Below are 18,481 nucleotides of genomic sequence, written 5' to 3' on the forward strand. Positions count from 1 at the left end.
AGAGGATAATACAGTTCTATAAAACAAGACAGTAAAAATAATGGTAATATAAGGGTTTAAAGCAGAGCTCAGTGGAAAAATAGTCTGGTCTTGGGGCAATACCTGTAACTATTTTGCAAATACCAGGATGTACAAATGCCTTTAACTGGTTTTTTAGAACAAGACACAATTGGACTAACCATGTTCCCTACTCAGTAAAATAGAATTTGGGATATCAGAAGGATATTCTGAGTCACATCTAACAGTTGAGGCCACAGGTTATGGTCTCCCTTGATTTTAGCTCATTAGTTGGTTAATACTGGGAGAGGCAGTATTTTATATTTTTGGATCTTAAGCTGCTTAGGCCTTTATTTAAGCTTGGTAGCTTACAGGTAGCCAGCACATCAGTACAGGATCCAGAATTATGTATCCTTTTTAGCCCTCCTCTAAGTCAGGGCTTTTCAACCTTTTCACCCATTGTACCACTTTTAGGATATGGCAATATCCGAGTACCACCAGTCGCCTAGCAAGGTATCAAAAACTTGATGACCCCCCCCAAAAAGGAAAAAAGTGATGAAGTACAGGTAGTCCTCGACTTACTACAGTTCGCTTAGTGACTGTTCGAAGTTACAATGGCACTGAAAAAAGTGCCCCCCAAGCCACAGCCAAGCAAGACACCTGCCTGCCCACCCGGCGGCGCTCTTCCTCCTGTCCGAGGTTTTAATTGTTGTGAGCATTTCTGTTGAGGATTGGGGGTGGGGTGGGAGGGTGTTTGGTTTTTATTCCCCCCGTCTGCTGGGTGGTTGCAGCAGGTTTTGGTCACTTCACATGACCCTGGGACCCTGTGACCGTTATAAATATGAATCAGTTGCCAAGCATCTGAATGTAAATCACAAGACCCTGGAGATGCTGCAACATTCCAGCTGATCGGCACTTCTTCAGGGCTCAGCAGAAGCACCAGGATCAACGCCAAGCTCCAGCTGGAGCCTGGCGCTGATCCTGGTGCTTCCCCTGAGCCCTGACAGCCCTGAAGAAGCTGGAAAGCGGCACTGATCCTGGCGCTTCCGCTGAGCCCTGACAGCCCTGCAGCTCCAGCCATCTCTCACTCAGGCTTGTGCATTGCTGCTACTGGTTCAGCTCATTCCCCTCCCCCGCTACCACTTTTCTAGGATGGTCGCGTACCACCTGCCAGGTGCCAATGTACCACAGGTGGTACCCGTACCACTGGTTGAAAAGCCCTGCTCTAAGTAACAAGCTAGTTTTATACCAGCTGCAATTTCTGGGCTGTCTTCAAGTCACTACCCATACGTTTTTTTTCTCAGTAGTGCAGAGTTTATTATAGCATCAATTATTGAAGCTAAGCTATCCCTATCCAGATAGAGCTGGAAATGGTGTACCAGCCATAGGCGCTTCTTATTGAAGCTTGCTGTGCCTCTGCTGACACTTTGTAATCAAGGAGAGCCCCCAAGCTAGTTATTTGTCTGTTCATTTGCTAAAGATGTTTGATTTTTTTCATGAACAATGGAAGTATTGCAAACATTCCTGTGAAGAGCTAGATGCAGCTGTAGCTCCCTGGTTAGTGAAGTACACCAGATAAAACCATATGTATGATACCGCAGGAGTTTTTAGTAGTACATGATTCATTTAAAATGCTACGGGTGGAGGCAGACTTGATAGGCTGACAGAAGTATTATAGAATCTTACAAATAATATTATAAAAGTGATTGGGTCTTAAAAATCATTATACATCACAATGCATGTTAGTCTTAGTGTGTGTCGAGTGTCACCTTTTCCTTGCTTAGTATTGGAGATCATTTCTATTTGTCACCCATGATGAGGTAAATGAACATGGCTGTTTCTGTTATATTATACCATGCATCTATGTTCATTTTTAATGTGCGACTGCAGAGTTGAACCGAGAAAAATGGGGAAGATCATATTTAAGATTATTTTGTGATTCGTAGTTAGGATGGAATCATAGTAGTTATTGATGCAAATTTTTAGATGATTTAAATAGAACAGTATTTCTGTTAATAGAAGAAATAGTACAAAAATCTTTGGTGCAATTTAGATTTGAATAAAGTGCCTGCATACCATGAATGATTGTCTTGTGTTCTATGTCAGTGTTTCTCAGACTTTTTGCAATTGCAAATCAATAAATAAATGTTCAGAAAATATGGGGACCACCTAGATCAGGGGTGTCAAAGTGCCGGCCCATGGGCTGGATGTGTCATCTGGAAGCCACGCCTACCCCATTGCCGGCAACGGCAAAACCGTCCCGATACGTTGTGCGACGTCACGAGTTTGACATGTCTGACCTAGATAAACAAACACCATGGTATGTTTTCTTCTTTAAGAGTATATAAGTTCCAATTTAACAGGACAACAGAGTTGGGAGGGACATTGGAGGTCTTTTAGTCCAACCCCCTGCTCAGGCAGGAAATCTATGTCATTTCAGATAAATGGTTGCCCGGTCTCTTCTAAAAAAATTCCAGTGTTGGAGCATCCACAACTTCTGGAGGCAACTCATTCCACTGCTTAATTGTTCTGTCAGGAAATTTCTCCTTAGTTGTAGGTTGCTTCTCTCCTTGATTATTTTCCATCCATTGCTTCTTGTCCTGCCTTCAGGTACTTTGGAGACTAGCTTGACTCCCTCTTCTTTGTGGCAGTCCCTGAGATATTGGAACACTTCTATTATGTCCCCCCTTGTCCTTCTCTTCATTAAACTAGAAATACCCAATTTCAGCAACCTTTCCTTATATGTTTTAGCCTCCAGTCCCCTAATCATCTTTGTTGCTCTTCTCTGCAGTCTTTCTAGGGTCTCGACATCTTCTTTACATTGTGGCAACCAAAACTGGATACAGTACTCCAGGTATGGTCTTACCAAGGCATTATAAAGTGGTATTAACACTTCATGCAACTTTGATTAATCTTGATTAATCTTGATATCTGTTAATGCAGCCTAAGACTGTGTTGACTTTTTTGGCAGCTGCAGCACACTGCTGGCTCATATTTAATTGATTGTCCACTAGGATCCCAAAATCCCTCTCACAATTACTACTATTGAGCCAGGTACCACCTACTATACCTGTGCATTTGGTTTTTCTTGCCTAAGTGTAGAACCTTATTTTTTTCGTCATTGAATTTCATTTTGTTAGATAGGGACCAATGTTCAAGTTTGTCAAGATCCTTCTGTAGCTTAAGCCTAAGCCTGCTTGGCTATTCCTCCCAGCTTGTTGTCATCTGCAAATTTGATGAGTTCTCCATCTATCCCCTCAGCTAAATCATTGAAGATATTGAAGAGTACCGGGCTTAAGACAGAGCCTTGGGGTACCCCACTGCATACTTCCCTCCGTGTAGATGCAGTTCCATTGAGGATTATATGTTGAGTGCGATTGGAGAGTAAGATACTGCAATGATTATTGTTGCAACTATGTATGTGTGATGACTCCTCCGGACACTTCCCCAGATACCTCTCTAGATGTCAGCTTGGAGGAAAATCAACCAGTTCCAGGCATGTCTGGAGGGGAGTTGGTCAATGGTTCCAAGCAGCCGGTTGAGAGGGATTTGGCTGAAGCACAGCTGTACCAGGACAGCCCTGAGGCTTCAGGTGGGGAAAGCATGCAGCTGCAGCCAGTCAGTGATGAGGAAGAGGAACTGCCTTCTGCACCTGATCCAAGAACATGTAGGGCAGAGAAAAGGCAGGAGCAGAGAAGGTCAGCCAGATTACTCATGAGAAAGCAAAGCCTTGCCCTTCTTGATGGGTTGCACCAGAAGCTGGCTATTTAGCAGACAGATGGAAGCAATGCTGGGAAAAACTTGTTCATTTCCTAGCTGTGTGTTTTCTGGTCATTGTGATTCTTGCTTTGGATTGACACAGTGCCTTGACTTGGATCGTGCCTTGTGAACCCTCTTGTATTGTGGATTTAATTTTGCCTGGTGGGTTTATTTTGATTGAGAAACTTTTAAGTGCCTTGTGGACTCATTGGCCATTGCTCTGTGGACTAGCATTGGTCTGCTTGTGGCTGGACTTAATTGGGATAGTTCTGGGGTTTTGATGAAGGGAGTTACAGGGGAATATTAATAAACTCACTAAACCATAATTACATGTGTTTGTAAATGGGACAGCACAGTATGCTTTCCCATTCTTTCCATTTAAAGGCCTTTTAAAACAAAAGTATGTAAAGAAATAAATAAATTAAATATTTATTTACCACTCTAATTGTTTTCTGTATCTTATTGTATAATAATGTTTAGCATAAACTTGCTAGTCAAGAATATTCTTCAGTATACATTTCAGTATAATATGGTTCTGGGGAAGATTGGTTCTCCAGTTCAATGATGTTGATTTTTAGATACTCATCATTGTTCTTCCTATTCATATTTTTCTTTGGGGGTTGCTTGTGTCAGATCACAGTTCACCAAAGCACAGCATAGATCACGGGTGTCAAATCTGATTGCATCATATGATGTATCGTGATGTATCGCTATGTTTTTTGCCTTTGTGAAGCCAGGGTAGGCATGGCTTGTGTGTGATGCATTTGGTCTGCGGGCCTCCAGTTTGACACCCCTGGCATAGATGGACTTGATAGCTGGTAACTGCATTTAAAACTTGTAGTCAGTTTTCTAAACTTTAATATTCATGTTACTGCTTATAACATTTCTATGCTTCAGTAAACTAGTTTTCAACCATCCATTTTCATGAGTTTGCTGATTGTGGAGTGGCTTTATTACATACCTGGTGGCAGAACACAGTTTGATAATTGTTCTGCAATGTGATTTTACACTTAAGTGCCATACTATGGAAAAACGCAAGCATTACATGGAGTTCTGCAATTGTACTAGTTGTGTATGTATAGCCTGTGATTGATATGAGATTTAAACCTTGGTCAAAACTGCTGAGAACAACTGTAGACCTGCACTGAAATAGGACCAAGACATTAAGATGATTTAAGGATATTATCAAACAAGCTTTTTACTGTAATAGGAAGAATCCCAAACTGATTGAGATTTCAGAAGAATTCTGCTGTTCATTGTAGTGTGTGTTTTAAAGGTCAGGGAGAAACAACTTGTGCCAGTAGTTGAAGACTTCAGAGGATGCCCTGCTCAAAAAAGCCACAGTAGAGGATCAAGAAATCCAGAGTCAGTTTTCTTGCTTCAGATCCAGCAGATCCACCTCTGAAACTAGGCCACGAAGATGGCTAAATGTTTAGTGAAAGCTCAGAGATATAGACTTGATGCCTTGACTCCTACTCATGAGAAGGAATGTTCAGATTATGATCTTAATGGAAATGGTAAGGAACAAAGCAAACCTAGAAGCTTTCTCAGTTGGAACCTAGCCACTGCTGAGACCATTTCTTGCAGTCTTCCATGTAAATTTTAACCCCTTATTTTTGATCCCACATTCTTTTATGATCATATATCTGGCAAGTGCAAAAAAAAGGCAACTGATTATTCATGCTCCTCCTCGATTTGGCTAAATAATCCAATACCTTTCACTAAGTTTTTTTTCCCATCTAAAGAGAAATCACACATTTCAGGCTTTATATCTGTATAGGATTAAAGATATGAATAGCAGTAGCACTTAGACTTATATATCGCTTTACAGTGCTCTACAGCCTTCTCTAAGTGGTTTACAGAGTCAGACTATTGCCACCAACAATTTGGGTCCTCATTTTACCGACCTCGGAAGGATGGAAGGCCGAGTCAATCTTGAGTCGGTGAGAATCGAACTGCTGGCAGCCGGCAGTCAGCAGAAGTAGCCTGCAGTATTGCATTCTAACCACTGCACCACCAGGGTTAAGAGGGTTGAGGTTATCTAATCCAGAGAGATAATCTTCTACCTTTCCCTGTTGAGACAGAGGTTTGCAGTAGACTTCTGTTTACATTTCCTTGAATATAAGTAGTACTTATAAATGCTTATATAATTTACATGCAACATAGACCTGTTTTGTCAGATTTCTTGCTTATATGAAGTTTAACACATGGCTTTCTACTGAACACAGGGAAATAAGCTTTGAAAATTGGGGTGATATGGAGTGAGGCTAGTGTGTGATCTACAGTATATGATTTGTAACATCTGTTTCCATACCTCTTCTTCAGAAAAATGCCCAAGTGGGACGTTGATCCTCTTTACTAAGTGGTAATCTAGTAATATAAAATGTTCCGGGGGAAAATATTCTCAAAATACTAGTGGTGTTTTTTGTCTGTTCCCCCATTTTCTTTCTAGTCTTTTTTTTTTTAATTACAGAAACTCTTCCACGTAATAGTTATTCTGGGATAGTTTGAGGGAAATAGTCCATGTGTTCACTGGACACTTATTTAAGCAGCATTAGGCAATCCAGTTGTTTGAATTATATTTCCCACTGTCTCTTGACATTGGCTATACTGACTGAGAATGCTGCGCATCCGGTCATCTACCCTTGAGCTGAACTTCATTGGTATTATGACTGAAGTTGCCTGCCATTACTGAATGGTGCTTTTGTTGAAAACTCTGAATTAAATTACAGAATCTTATAGCACCTTCAAAAATTAACAAAAAAAAAAATAACAAAATAATTGTCTTGTGGTGAGATGGTCAGCAAATAAATTTAATAAGTAAGTAAATAAAACCACAACTTTCCACTATAGCTGAGCTGGGATTTAAATGGAAACTATGTGGCTCAGTTAACATTCTTTTTTAATTTATTTTTATTTATTGCATTTTGGAACTGCTCATCTCCCTACTTTGAAGTACCATATTCTTCCTCTGCAAGTAGACTCTTATACTGCTATATGACTGACTTTTAAATAGAATTTCGCAATTCTGTTTAATTAGGAAATTAGGCATCAAAAATCATCACTGAATCAGTAGCAAAGTTTAAATCAAAGTGGATGCCTGTTATTACTATTGAATTAACAGTTCTGCTCTAAAAACTGTCTGAACAGTGTGTATCCAAACAGCTTTTAAAAATAATATAGCCCCTCATTTTGACTGGAGTATAGCTACTGCTGATTAAAAGATGCATTGATTTTTCAGATGAAAGGTAAATGATTGCTTAATAGCTAATGCCTAATTATTTTGCCAGAAGATGTTATATCTCTATTTTGATTACAAATAGAATGATTACAAATGCTTCCACTATAAATAGAAGCACTGTTTATCAAGAAACATTATGTAAATATACTACTTCTGAAATCTAACCTAAACATGGTTTGAAAGAAATGTTTGTGCAGCATAAATGCCTAAAGCATATATTCCTAAAGTAGAAAGCTATTAATAGAATATTTATTCCATCAACATTCAGTTATCCTTTGTTTGCTTGACATTGATTCATAGTATTGCAGTGGATTCCTATGATCCATCTGACCTGAACCCCCCAAATTTGATGCTGGTTAGTATTTAAATTACTGCAAATGTAATTGCAAATTGAATTTTAATTAATCAACATGGATGATAACCAAACAGTGCTTTCTCAAACTTTCCCAGCAATTTTCTACATACAAGTAGTACTCTACTTGTGACCACAATTGAGCCCCAAATTTTTGTTGCTGAGACATTTGTTAAGTGAATTTTGCTCCATTTTATGACCTTTCTTGCAACAGTTGTTAAGTGAATCACTGCAGTTAAGTTAGTAACACGGTTGTTAAGTGACTCTGGTTTTCCCATTGACTTTGCTTGTCAGAAGGTCACAAAAGGTGATCACAGCACCCCAGGACACTGCAACTGTCATAAATGTGAGTCAGTTGCCAAGCATCTGAATTTTGATCACGTGACCATAGGGATGCTGCAATGGTCGTAGGTGTGAAAAAGATGATAAGTATTTTTTTTTCATTTTGAACAGTCGCTAAATGAACTGTTGTAAGTCGAGGACCACCTGTATTTTATTTTATTTTATTTCACACAGACATTTGTTTCTATAGTCTCCTTCTCTTTTTTCTTTTTTCTGCACTTTGTTTATTTTTTAATGACATCAGTAGATAGTTCATTAAAAAAATATGATATTGCAGCTAAAGTTTCTTAGTCTGTTACAAAATGCTACATGCAAGATTGAAAAGATTTTGAGCTGAGACAGCAACTCCCAAGATTCTGTGAATCTCTGTGTGTGACCCCAAAATGTATTTTCAACAACAGGTCTGAAGTGATGTGGAAAAGAGAAGGGAATGGGGGAAAACCCTTCAAACAAAATATTCCTTTTCTCTAGATATGGTTAATACGGTTTAAAGATTCATTCTTAATTAGATTTGTTTATTTATTTAAGTTATATCCTGTTTTTCCTGCTGATATAGTCCCTTCTCCAATTTTGCTGCACAATGATTTGTACTTACATTGATTTACAATCATTTTTATTGACTTTCTTGAAAAGCAACACGCATTTTTATTGATAATATATTCCTGATTGGTAACATATTTTCCAAAAACCTTTTCAAGTGTAGCTTTCACAATTTTTAAAGTCACCACAATTTGTCACTTTTGTGCCCTCACAAAAAGTGGTGATGGGGAAGGTTTACTGTAATTTATAGAGTTTCATTTCTTTAAATTAACCTACCTAATAAATGTTACTTCAAAGTGTGGTACTTCAGAGTATAAGAATAAATACAACAATAATAAAACCAACAATACCAGTGATTAGTATATAGTATTGATAAACAGTATAAAAACAATGTAGTCCTCAACTTACAACAGTTTATTGTTTAGTTACAATGGCACTGAAAAAATGATATGACTGTTTNTTTTCACACTTAGACTTATTGTGGCTCTTTCCATGGTCATGTGATCAAAATTCAGATGCTTGGCAACTGACTCACATTTATGACAGTTGCATTGTCCCGGGGTCATGTGATCACCATTTGAAACCTTCTGACAAGTAAAGTCAATGGGAAAGCCAGATTCACTTAACAACCATCTTACTAACTCAGGGGTAGGCAATCTTGGCTCTTTTATGACTCGTGGACTTCAACTCCCAGAATTCCTGAGAATTCCTAGAATTCCTACCCCTACTGAAAGCAGAATACACAAGGGAAATGCCAGGATGATTACAATTAATAAAGATTTATTAAGTCCAGACACAATATCCACTCACGAGGTTGCTTTTGTTGGGCAGGGTTTACAGAATTGCCCCCCAATTTTCCACACACACACCCAAGTTGCTTAGTTTAGACAGCAGCAAAGGAAGGTTACATATTAGTGAGGATTAGCTGCATTATTAAGTGTCTAGCAGGTATTGGGACTCAGTTAAAACAAAAGTGGGAAATAATCTAAGTCAGGAGTGTCAAACTCAATTTCATTGAGGGCCGCATCAGCATTGTGGTTTTCCTTGGGGGGGCGGATGGGTGTGGCCAGAGTGAGTGTGGCCTACTGGGTGGGCGTGGATGGAGTGGGGTGGGTGTGGTTTTGGCAGGCAGCGGGCGCTCTCTCCTCACAGCGCCGAGAGGTTGAGCTGGGCGGTGCGAAGCTTGCCAGCTTTGCACCTTGCTGCCTGCTGAAACTGGGCAGGCTGGGGGCTAGGCAGCATTGCACTTCTCATCAGATTCGCGCCACCCGGCTCAGCTCTTGGCGCTGTGAGGAGAGCGCCCCGCTGCCTGCCAAAACCTCTCCCCTGGAGCCCATCAAGCCGGATATGTGAAGTAGGCGAGGATCATTTGCTGGCCACTTCCAGGTGATGGTGCATTTCTTCATTCCTCACAAAGGGTGACACCTCCCCAGCATGCACCCATGAGGCGGGGCCGACACGGCAGGGCCTGGTTCCTCGCTGTTTCCAGACGGCCTTGTGGAGCTAAGACTGAATGCGTTTCAGCATAGATGGCCACCACAAAATTGTACATTGGCTCCCGGCTGGCCTGGGCCAGGGCCAAGGCAATGGGGGCCGTTCCCTCACTGTTTCCAGGATGGCTTCGCAGGCCACATAAAACCACTTCGCGGACCACATCTGGCCCCCGGGCCTTGTGTTTGACATGTCTGATCTAACTGGTCAGAACAGGGAGTTGTGTTCTTGAAGCTTGCACGAAGCAATGCAGCAGTGTGCCATTTAGAAAGCAAATAGGTAAGCTATTTGAAGCAGCTCTCCTTCTTGGTGTTAATTAAAATGTGGATGAATGACAGGACACCTGGCATCCGGGACCCAACCCTTTCCCAGCATGGATACCTCGCGGTGAAGAATACTCCACAAATTCGGTCCCACAACAGGAAGTCCCAGTTTCTTCCCTATGTAACTGTACAAGTTGGATACTTGTAACCACTTTTTCTAAGTGACCCATTAAAGTTATTTTTAATATTGAATGAATTTAAAGGTGAAGGTTCACAGTACAAAAAAATGGTTAGTTTGTTTCAGTGAATCATGCTATCCCATCACTATATTGATATTTATTTATTAGGCGTGTATAGGAATGACTATAGAATAATAATGTGCTGTATTTTTATTTGAGAAAGACCATTACCTTATTTATGTTATTTTTCTGTGTGTTGGCATGGAAGATTAACCAATCTATCCTTAGATTGCATATTTTATCATTATCATTACAGTAAATGTAACATCTGCACTATGGAAGTATCCTAATTCATTTTTTTTCCTACTGCATACCTGTTTTCAGGAGACTGAAAACCAAGAATTTTGGTTTCTTGATTTTTCTCACACTAACTTAAAAGGAGCTAGACTTTGGTTAGAGTAACATCATCAACACCCCCCCCCCCAGTATTTTACAAATGAGTAAAAAAGAAGGAACTAGGCTTTTCATATACACAAACAACAAGCAACAACAAATAGCAAAATAAATTCCTTTCAAGCATTTGCTTGAAAATACATGGAGAGTTTAAAATTGTGAAGAGAAGTGTCACAGCTGTCAGAGTGATCCAGAAGCTGCCTTTACTGGTTCTGGATTATGTGGAGAATTGCACTGATGGTGAAGCTGTCACAAAATCTTTTCAGCCTTCCATACATGATTATATTCTGAATTTGCAACCTTCAGGTAAATACATGAAAATGCTTGCAGTGGATATTGCTCTGAATGGGGTCAGCTGAAGTGAGTTTCAGAATTTAAAACTTTTAGAGTTTGAAAATTTCTATTTGCTCTGCCAGAAAAGACGCCAAACTGAAGAAGAAAGGAAATTAGGACATTATCTGTTCAAATAGGCAGTCAATAATCACCATTGTTTTCTTTATTATCAATTAGTAAACTATATTTTGATCTTTGACCAACATAAAATAAAAACACACTATGACATTTGCTATAGGATTAACGGCCATAAGAATAACCCACATTTGTAAATTTTGTAGACATCAACTCTAAAGTTGTGAAATATTTTTTTGTTCTCTGTCATTATGAAGTTACTATAAAATGCAAAACAATAAAAATATAAAACTTCATAACAATAACAATAATAATAACAACAACAACAGCAACAACAACAACAATAATAATAACAACAACAATAATAAAGTTAAAGTTGGAAGGGACCTTGGAGGTCATCTAGTCCAATCCCCTGCTCAGGCAGGAAACCCTGTAGCATTTCAGACAAATGGCTGTCCAGTCTCTTCTTAAAAACTTCCAGTGTTGGAGCATTCACCGCTTCTGGAGGCAGGTTGTTCCACTGATTAATTGTTCTGTCAGGAAATTTCTCCTTAGTTCTAGGCTGCTTCTCTCCTTGATTAGTTTCCATCTGTTGCTTCTTGTCCTGCCTTCAGGCGCTTTGGAAAATAGGTTCACTCTCTCTTCTTTGTGGCAGCCCCTGAAATATTGGAACATTGCTATCATGTCCCCCCTCGTCCTTCTCTTCATTAAACTAGACATACTTTATAAGACAATTATGAAATATAAATTAAACCTGTACTTGTGAGTTACATTTACAGTCAGTTCTCATTTAATGGCTGTAGCAGTAAAGATGATGATGATGAAAAAGGTAACCAGTTCTTGCATCTATGATCTTCTGTAAAGCAAAGGAAAGCTGAAAAATACCTGTAAGCAAACTTGTGATTTCACTTAGAAAGCATTTTGTTTAACAGCCAAATTGCCAGTTCCAATTATGGTTGCTGAATGAGGACTTTTTGTAACTACTGGTATATGTTGTTATAAAATTATAAAGTATAATTAGAGTATAAGAGAATATATGTCATTCATGAAACTCTGGAGTCCTTGATACTCTCTGAGCTTGGTTGTATGCTTGCAGATATTTCATTACTGTATTTAACTAGATAATATCAAAGTGGAGTTGCTTCCTGTTTATGTAGAGTAGGTTGCCCTGCCAGTGTTGGTAGGGCATAGTTTTCTCATATTCATTAAGATATTGCTTTTTGTTTGATTGTTTGCCTGGTATTAATCCCTGTTTATCTGGGCGTGGTTACTGGAGAGCATGTGATCTAGTCTTTCTGTTTCCTTCTTACCATTTTTATTGTCATCAATCAGTATTAAAGGTGCTAGGCCAATGATAGCGAATCTTTTAGAGACCAAGTGCCCAAACTGCACCCAAAACCCACTTACGCATTGTTGGGTGCCAGGTGGGTGCGGCCCATTGGGTGGGCGTGGCTGCGGTGGTAACGGCAGACTGGGTGGGACTAAAAAGTTCAATCAATCAATTCCAACTTTGCAAGATCTTTTTTTCCCGTGAGAAGTTGAAATTGATTGATTGAACCTTTTTTTTTTTTGCACACGGCAGAGGCCTAAAGCAAAAAGGTTTTATAAAACCCAGCTGAAGGCCTAGGACTGGGAGAGGGCTCTGAGTGCCGCCTCTGGCACCCGTGCCATAGGTTCGCCACCACTGTGCTAGGCCAAGGGTAGGCAACAGCACAGGTGGCTCAGAAATTCTGGGAGTTGAAGTCCACGAGTCATAAAAGAGCCAAGGTTGCCTACCCCTGTGCCAGGCCAATTGAAAAAAGGAGCACATAGGGTTTAACCAAAGGTTGACTCTGGATAGCTGTACTCTATATTCCACCTGGTATTTGAGACAGAATGGGAAACTGCTCTTAAAAATTCAAAATTGCATGAGCTCCAGTGGAGTGAATTTGCAGAAAGGACCCAACTTGTCTCCAATAGGAAATCTTGCCAAGAATATTGCAGAAACTTGTCCCAGCAGTCCTCTGAAAATCCGACACGACTGAATGGAAGAAGAAAAAAAAAAGATCAAATGCGGACGTAAATCTCTGAAGCCTGACTGTTAGATATTGGCATGTATTGATGATTGTTGCAGCATCTTGGGGTCATGTGATCACCATTTGTGACCTTCCCAGATGGCTTCCGACAAGCGAAGTCAACGGGGGAAGTCGTTTCGCTTAATGACTGCAGTGACTCACTTAACAGCTGCAGTGATTTGCTTAACAATTGTGGCAAAAAAGGTTGTAAAATTAACAACCGCTTACCTTAGCAGCAGGAATTCTGGTACCGACATTGAGAACTACCTGTATGAAGTAAGACCATATTTTTCAAGTAGTTTTTTCCCCCCCTTTGGGCCAACTGATGTAGAATTCTGTCAAATGGCAACATACCGTATATACTCGAGTATAAGCCGAGTTTTTCAGCCCATTTTTGGGGCTGAAAAATGCCCCCCTCGGCTTATACTCGAGTCAGCGGCGGCGGCGCGGCAGCNGGCGGCAGCGGCAATGAGCGCGGCGGCGGCGGGAACGAACCGGGCGGCGGCGGCAGCGGCAATGAGTGTGGCAGCGGCTCGCCGCTCGCTCCCCCCCGGCGCTGTGCTCCGCCTGCTTGCCCAGCTCATTGCTGCTGCGGACGCCGCCGCCAGGCAAGCAGGCGCAGCGCAGCGCCAGGGGAGGGGGAGCAAGCGGCGAGCCGTAGCCAAGCGCGAGGGGGAATGCCAGAAGCCTCGCGCGAAGGGGGGAGGCCTGGCAACGCTGCGCCCTGCCGGGCGCTCACTGACAGGGCCGGGGGGGCCGAGGCGGCCAGGGAGGAACAGCCAAAATGCCCCCTCGGCTTATGCGCGGGTCACCAATTTTTCCCAGTTCTCTGTGGGAAAATCGGTCCCTCGGCTTATACTCGGGTCGACTTATACTCGAGTATATACGGTAGTCAACCTACTGAGAATAATGCAGGTGATAATTACAATTCTCTTACAGTCATACTTATGATCAGAATGAGAGTGCCGCCTTAGATGACAAATGTTGGGAAATGAAAGCAACTTTCCCTGTTTGTCATTCCTTCTGATTCAACATATCCAGGAATTCATTGATCACGTGCTATGTGGTGACTTTACTACTGCTGCATTACACTTAGAGAGTTGTGAATGTGCCCTGATGGAGCATTTTACAGTGTATCATATAAGCTTCTCTATGTCACAATTATTTGTGTATTTTATTATTTAGCAATAACAATTATTTAGCAATAATTTTACTGCTGTCTGCTCTCTTACAGTATTATTGAAACAATTTTAACTCCCTGCCTCATAAACTTCTTGGTATAGGGAGATGTGCCATCTTATGTATACATATGCATCTTTTCTCATTTGACTTTAAACATGAAATTTATAAATATGTGTTTGAAGAATTAAAATTATTGCTGTGTATTAGTATAGTGCATTCTTTGAAAATGGTTTAGAAGTATTTTTGACTTCACATCAGCACAATACCTCTTTAACATTTATTAAAATAACTCCTTTTTTCAGGTATCCATACTAGCCTGAATATGGTTATGATTGTTGGAAAGATGGTTTACATTAAAAGTTAATGTAACTCTTAAAGCAATCACATCTTTTTTCAGGCTCACACAAAAGCCTGAAAACAATCAGGCTGTTTTAATTACTGTAACAACAGAAGAGTATTATTCTCAAATTAACTCCAAAGAACTTCTCTAGAATAATTTTCCAAGCATATACAGCGCTACTGTGGCGGGTCTATGACAACTTGCCACGGCCAACTCGCCACAGGACAAGTAATATTGAAGAAATAGTGAAATAGAATCATTAAAGAAATTATGCCAAAGGAAGGACAAAATGAAATGCGAATTTTATAAATTAAAATATTTATAAAATTATTTTAAATAATTAAATTGAATTTTTGCATTGTCCTATGGCAAGTTAGCCATTGGTGAGTTATTCCGCGGCAAGTTGGCCATGTGAGTTGGCAGCGAATTGGCCATGGCAAGTTGACCATGTTGAGTTGGCCATGGTGAGTTGGCTGCGGTGGGTTTTCCCATTCCCTACTGTGGGTATATGGAATTTTACTGCACCAGTCTCATGAGAAGAAACTGATTCCAGTTTAGAAAATGCCAGCAAAAGTGTACCTCAGCTACTTTGAATATAATAATAGGAAGTGACTTTAAATTATTGCTCATGAATTCTGAATGTTAAATCCGTATTGATCTTTATATCTTTATATCCACATATCAATGTGGATGTCCATGAGCTTTATAAGTAGTAGATTCTATAGCAAGTAAGATTAAAATCTATAAATAATAGCATTCTTACTGAAATATAACAGGAAGAAATATGATCATCATAAGAATCGATATGAGCATAGTGATAAGAATAAATTTGCAATAATATAAATTGCTTCATATTAATCTGCTCTATTATAGCATGTCATGATTAGGTCACTGAGCTTTCTAGTCAGGCTTACAAGAAAGAATTTGTTTCATTAAATCAATAAAATATACTATGACTAAGTAGACATATTTAAATTGAGATAATATCTGCTTTTTTCTGTGTGATTGTTTTGTGTTTGTAATGTGACATTTTTGTATCTATTACATATTGCTTTGTAGGACAGTTGATTTGGGTAACAATAATTTAATTATTCAGTTTTAAACTTGATTGATACTATAATATCCAGTGATGTAAAAAACATAGTCTCTCTCTCTCTCTCTCTCTCTCTCTCTCTCTCTCTCTCTCTCTCTCTCTCTCTCTCTCTCTCTCTCTGTGTGTGTGTGTGTGTAGATGCAGTTATAAATATAAGTATAGATCTAATCCTCAATTTAGTTCTAAACATTTTGCTTAATTAAATTTTAGATGCTGAAAAGGTAAATGCCTACACTGATTCTAAACCAACTCTGCATGTATTGGCTCAAAGTAGAAATGACTGAAAATTCTCAATTAATGAATTTGCTTCTGCCACAGCTTTTATGGCATAAACTGTTAGAGGAAAAAATGATATGAGAGAATAATGTAAAAAAAAAAGTAGTTCCTTATACAGATACTCAAAAGTGCAGGTTACTCATTTAATCTTTCGAAGGCAAATCTATAAAGTCAGTAGAAAAAGGAAAAATGTGTTTCATTAAGTGGTTCTAACAAAATGAAATTCAATGGTGAAAAAAGTAAGGTTCTACATTTAGACAAGAAAAACCAAATGCACAGGTATAGTATAGGTCAGTGGCGAATCTTTTAGAGACTGAGTGCCAAACTGCAACCCAAACCCCACTTATTTATCGTTGGGTGCTGGGTGGGCGTGGCTACCGGGTGGACGTGGCCGGGTGGGCATGGCCACCTCGATGTTGCTTGTGGGGAGGAATGCCTGTGGGGGCTGGGCATGGTTGGGGAAAATCCAGGGGGTCTCTTGCAGGTGGGACGGTGGACAGGAGGCTCGTCCGGCGTGAGACGAGGCAGGGGGCAGGGAGGGCTGCCATTTCCGTTGAGCATTTCTTGCAGACATTTCATGACCCAAACTAGGTAACATCAGCAGTGCCAGAAGAGAATGGTGTATGTGAAGTGGAGGAGAAGAAAAGAAGAGGAGGAGGAGGGTGGTTGTGGGTTCCTTGGTCCTCTCTGAGTTTTATGGCTTTGTGGTAGACGTCTCATGACCCAAACTAGGTAATATCATTAGTTCACTTATTACCCCACTTTGAGTCTTGAAAAGTCTGCAAGAAAACCACCATCCTCAGAGACAACCCCCCCCAAGGACCCTTCATTTTAACTCTGAGCCAGAAATATTCTCCTTGATTGGCATTCCGGACCATCTCACGGCAGAAGAACCTGCCTGGCAGAACTTCATTCCTCTTTCCCATGGGGCACATCCCAATGCCCCCATCCTTCCTCCATCATTTCCTGGACCAATGAAGTTTCTTGTAGTGCAGGAACAAATTCTCACAAAATAAACGTTGGCAATAGCAATAATGTTAGACCATCCAGTAGGAACTGTTTTTCATTTTATTTTCTATTGGCTTTTCTAAGTATTAAATACAGAATGACTTATTTTTAACCTTAAACTTCTTTTTTTAGTGAAATTACTATTCTTATCGTATAATGATTTTGGTCAGTAATTTTAACTATACTCTCTTTAAAACCAGTACATCATCTTCTCTCTATATTTACTGTTACTATTCTCTCTTTCCCCAAATATTGTAGACCTAATCCAGGCCACAAATGAGACAAATGTCAACATTCCACAAATGGCTGATACCCTCTTTGAGAGAGCGACAAACAGTAGTTGGGTTGTTGTCTTCAAAGCCTTAGTTACAACACATCATCTAATGGTTCATGGCAATGAGGTAAGCATTTTAGTCCTCAAAGCTAAAGCAAGGGATTGTTAAGAAAGCCTGTGTTTGTCTCATAGACTCTAAAAAAGAAAAAGTGACAGCAAGTAGTGAGATTATCTGATACACTATTAAGGCAATATAAAATATTTAGGTTATGTAGTGTTTTCTGAATGAAAGTTTCAGAGAATAAATGATCCACTCTGTTTACTGAAGGAGATAATTCCTACTTCAGCGTTTCATGCATCTAAAAGATATGCTGTGGAGATCGGGGATCATTTGAAATAGATTTTAGAGGATGTGGAAATTCAGGAATTAGTTAAGATGAATATCTTTGCATTAGGCATTTGGTCATGCAATGTTTGAATCCGCTGAAAGTGTTATTATGCAAAAATAACATCTCTATACTTCTCTGATATACAAAGAAAAGTGTTTTGACCTACATATATTTCATAATTTGTTAAAAGAGGCAACCCTTTTCATTTTCTTACAATGTATGTGTGTAGTTATGAACTGAGATCTCATGTTGTAATTTTTTTTACTTTGAATGTATGTCAAAATATTTGCTTCAGATCCTGTCTTTAAAGTTGTTTTTTTACAGAGTCTCCCTTATCAGTTTCAATAAATATCTGCTGATATCCCATATATGATCAGTTTTTGTCTAGTAAAGAAAACAAGTCCTTTATCTAAAACTTGAAGAGAGTGAGAACTAGTTTTATGTAAACTAATATTACTCTACATTGGTCAATTTTTTTGCTGTTTTAGAAACCTAGCATATAAATAGAATAGGGTCTCTACTTTTTTACTCAGATTATGGAGTGCTATTTTATTGTTTATTCTGAATAATTTCTTGTACTGTAAGAATAAAATGTGATCTTAAGTTTTCCTGAATTGGCTTATGTTCAAATGAAAACAATACTTTCTCCAGCATGAGGGATGGATAATCCACATGATTGGGTTTCCTGAAGTCCCTTGTACCCAATAAGACTAAGTCTGAGATAGCCACGCCTCTTGCCTGGTCGCACATGCCCAGTTCCGACTTAGTCTTCTACCCAGACAAGGCGTGTTGGTTCTTCGCTCCAGACTCAGGTTTTATTAAACTATTTTTCCTCTCAGT

General features: G+C 39.6%; 1 protein-coding gene across 1 annotated transcript in view; it reads left to right on the forward strand.

Annotated features, from left to right (window-relative positions):
• SNAP91 (synaptosome associated protein 91) overlaps positions 1-18,481 on the forward strand; it is a gene marked incomplete at its 3' end in the record, with an annotated part of 74,092 nt that overhangs the window by 12,847 nt on the left and 42,764 nt on the right. The window contains exon 2 of the mRNA XM_015825217.1: positions 17,237-17,379. Coding sequence (XP_015680703.1) covers positions 17,237-17,379 — 143 coding nt within the window. The remainder of the gene's footprint in view (positions 1-17,236; positions 17,380-18,481) is intronic.

Source organism: Protobothrops mucrosquamatus, unplaced genomic scaffold (assembly GCF_001527695.2).
Source record: "Protobothrops mucrosquamatus isolate PMUCROS unplaced genomic scaffold, P.Mucros_1.0 scaffold2549, whole genome shotgun sequence".
NCBI classification, from domain to species: domain Eukaryota; kingdom Metazoa; phylum Chordata; class Lepidosauria; order Squamata; family Viperidae; genus Protobothrops; species Protobothrops mucrosquamatus.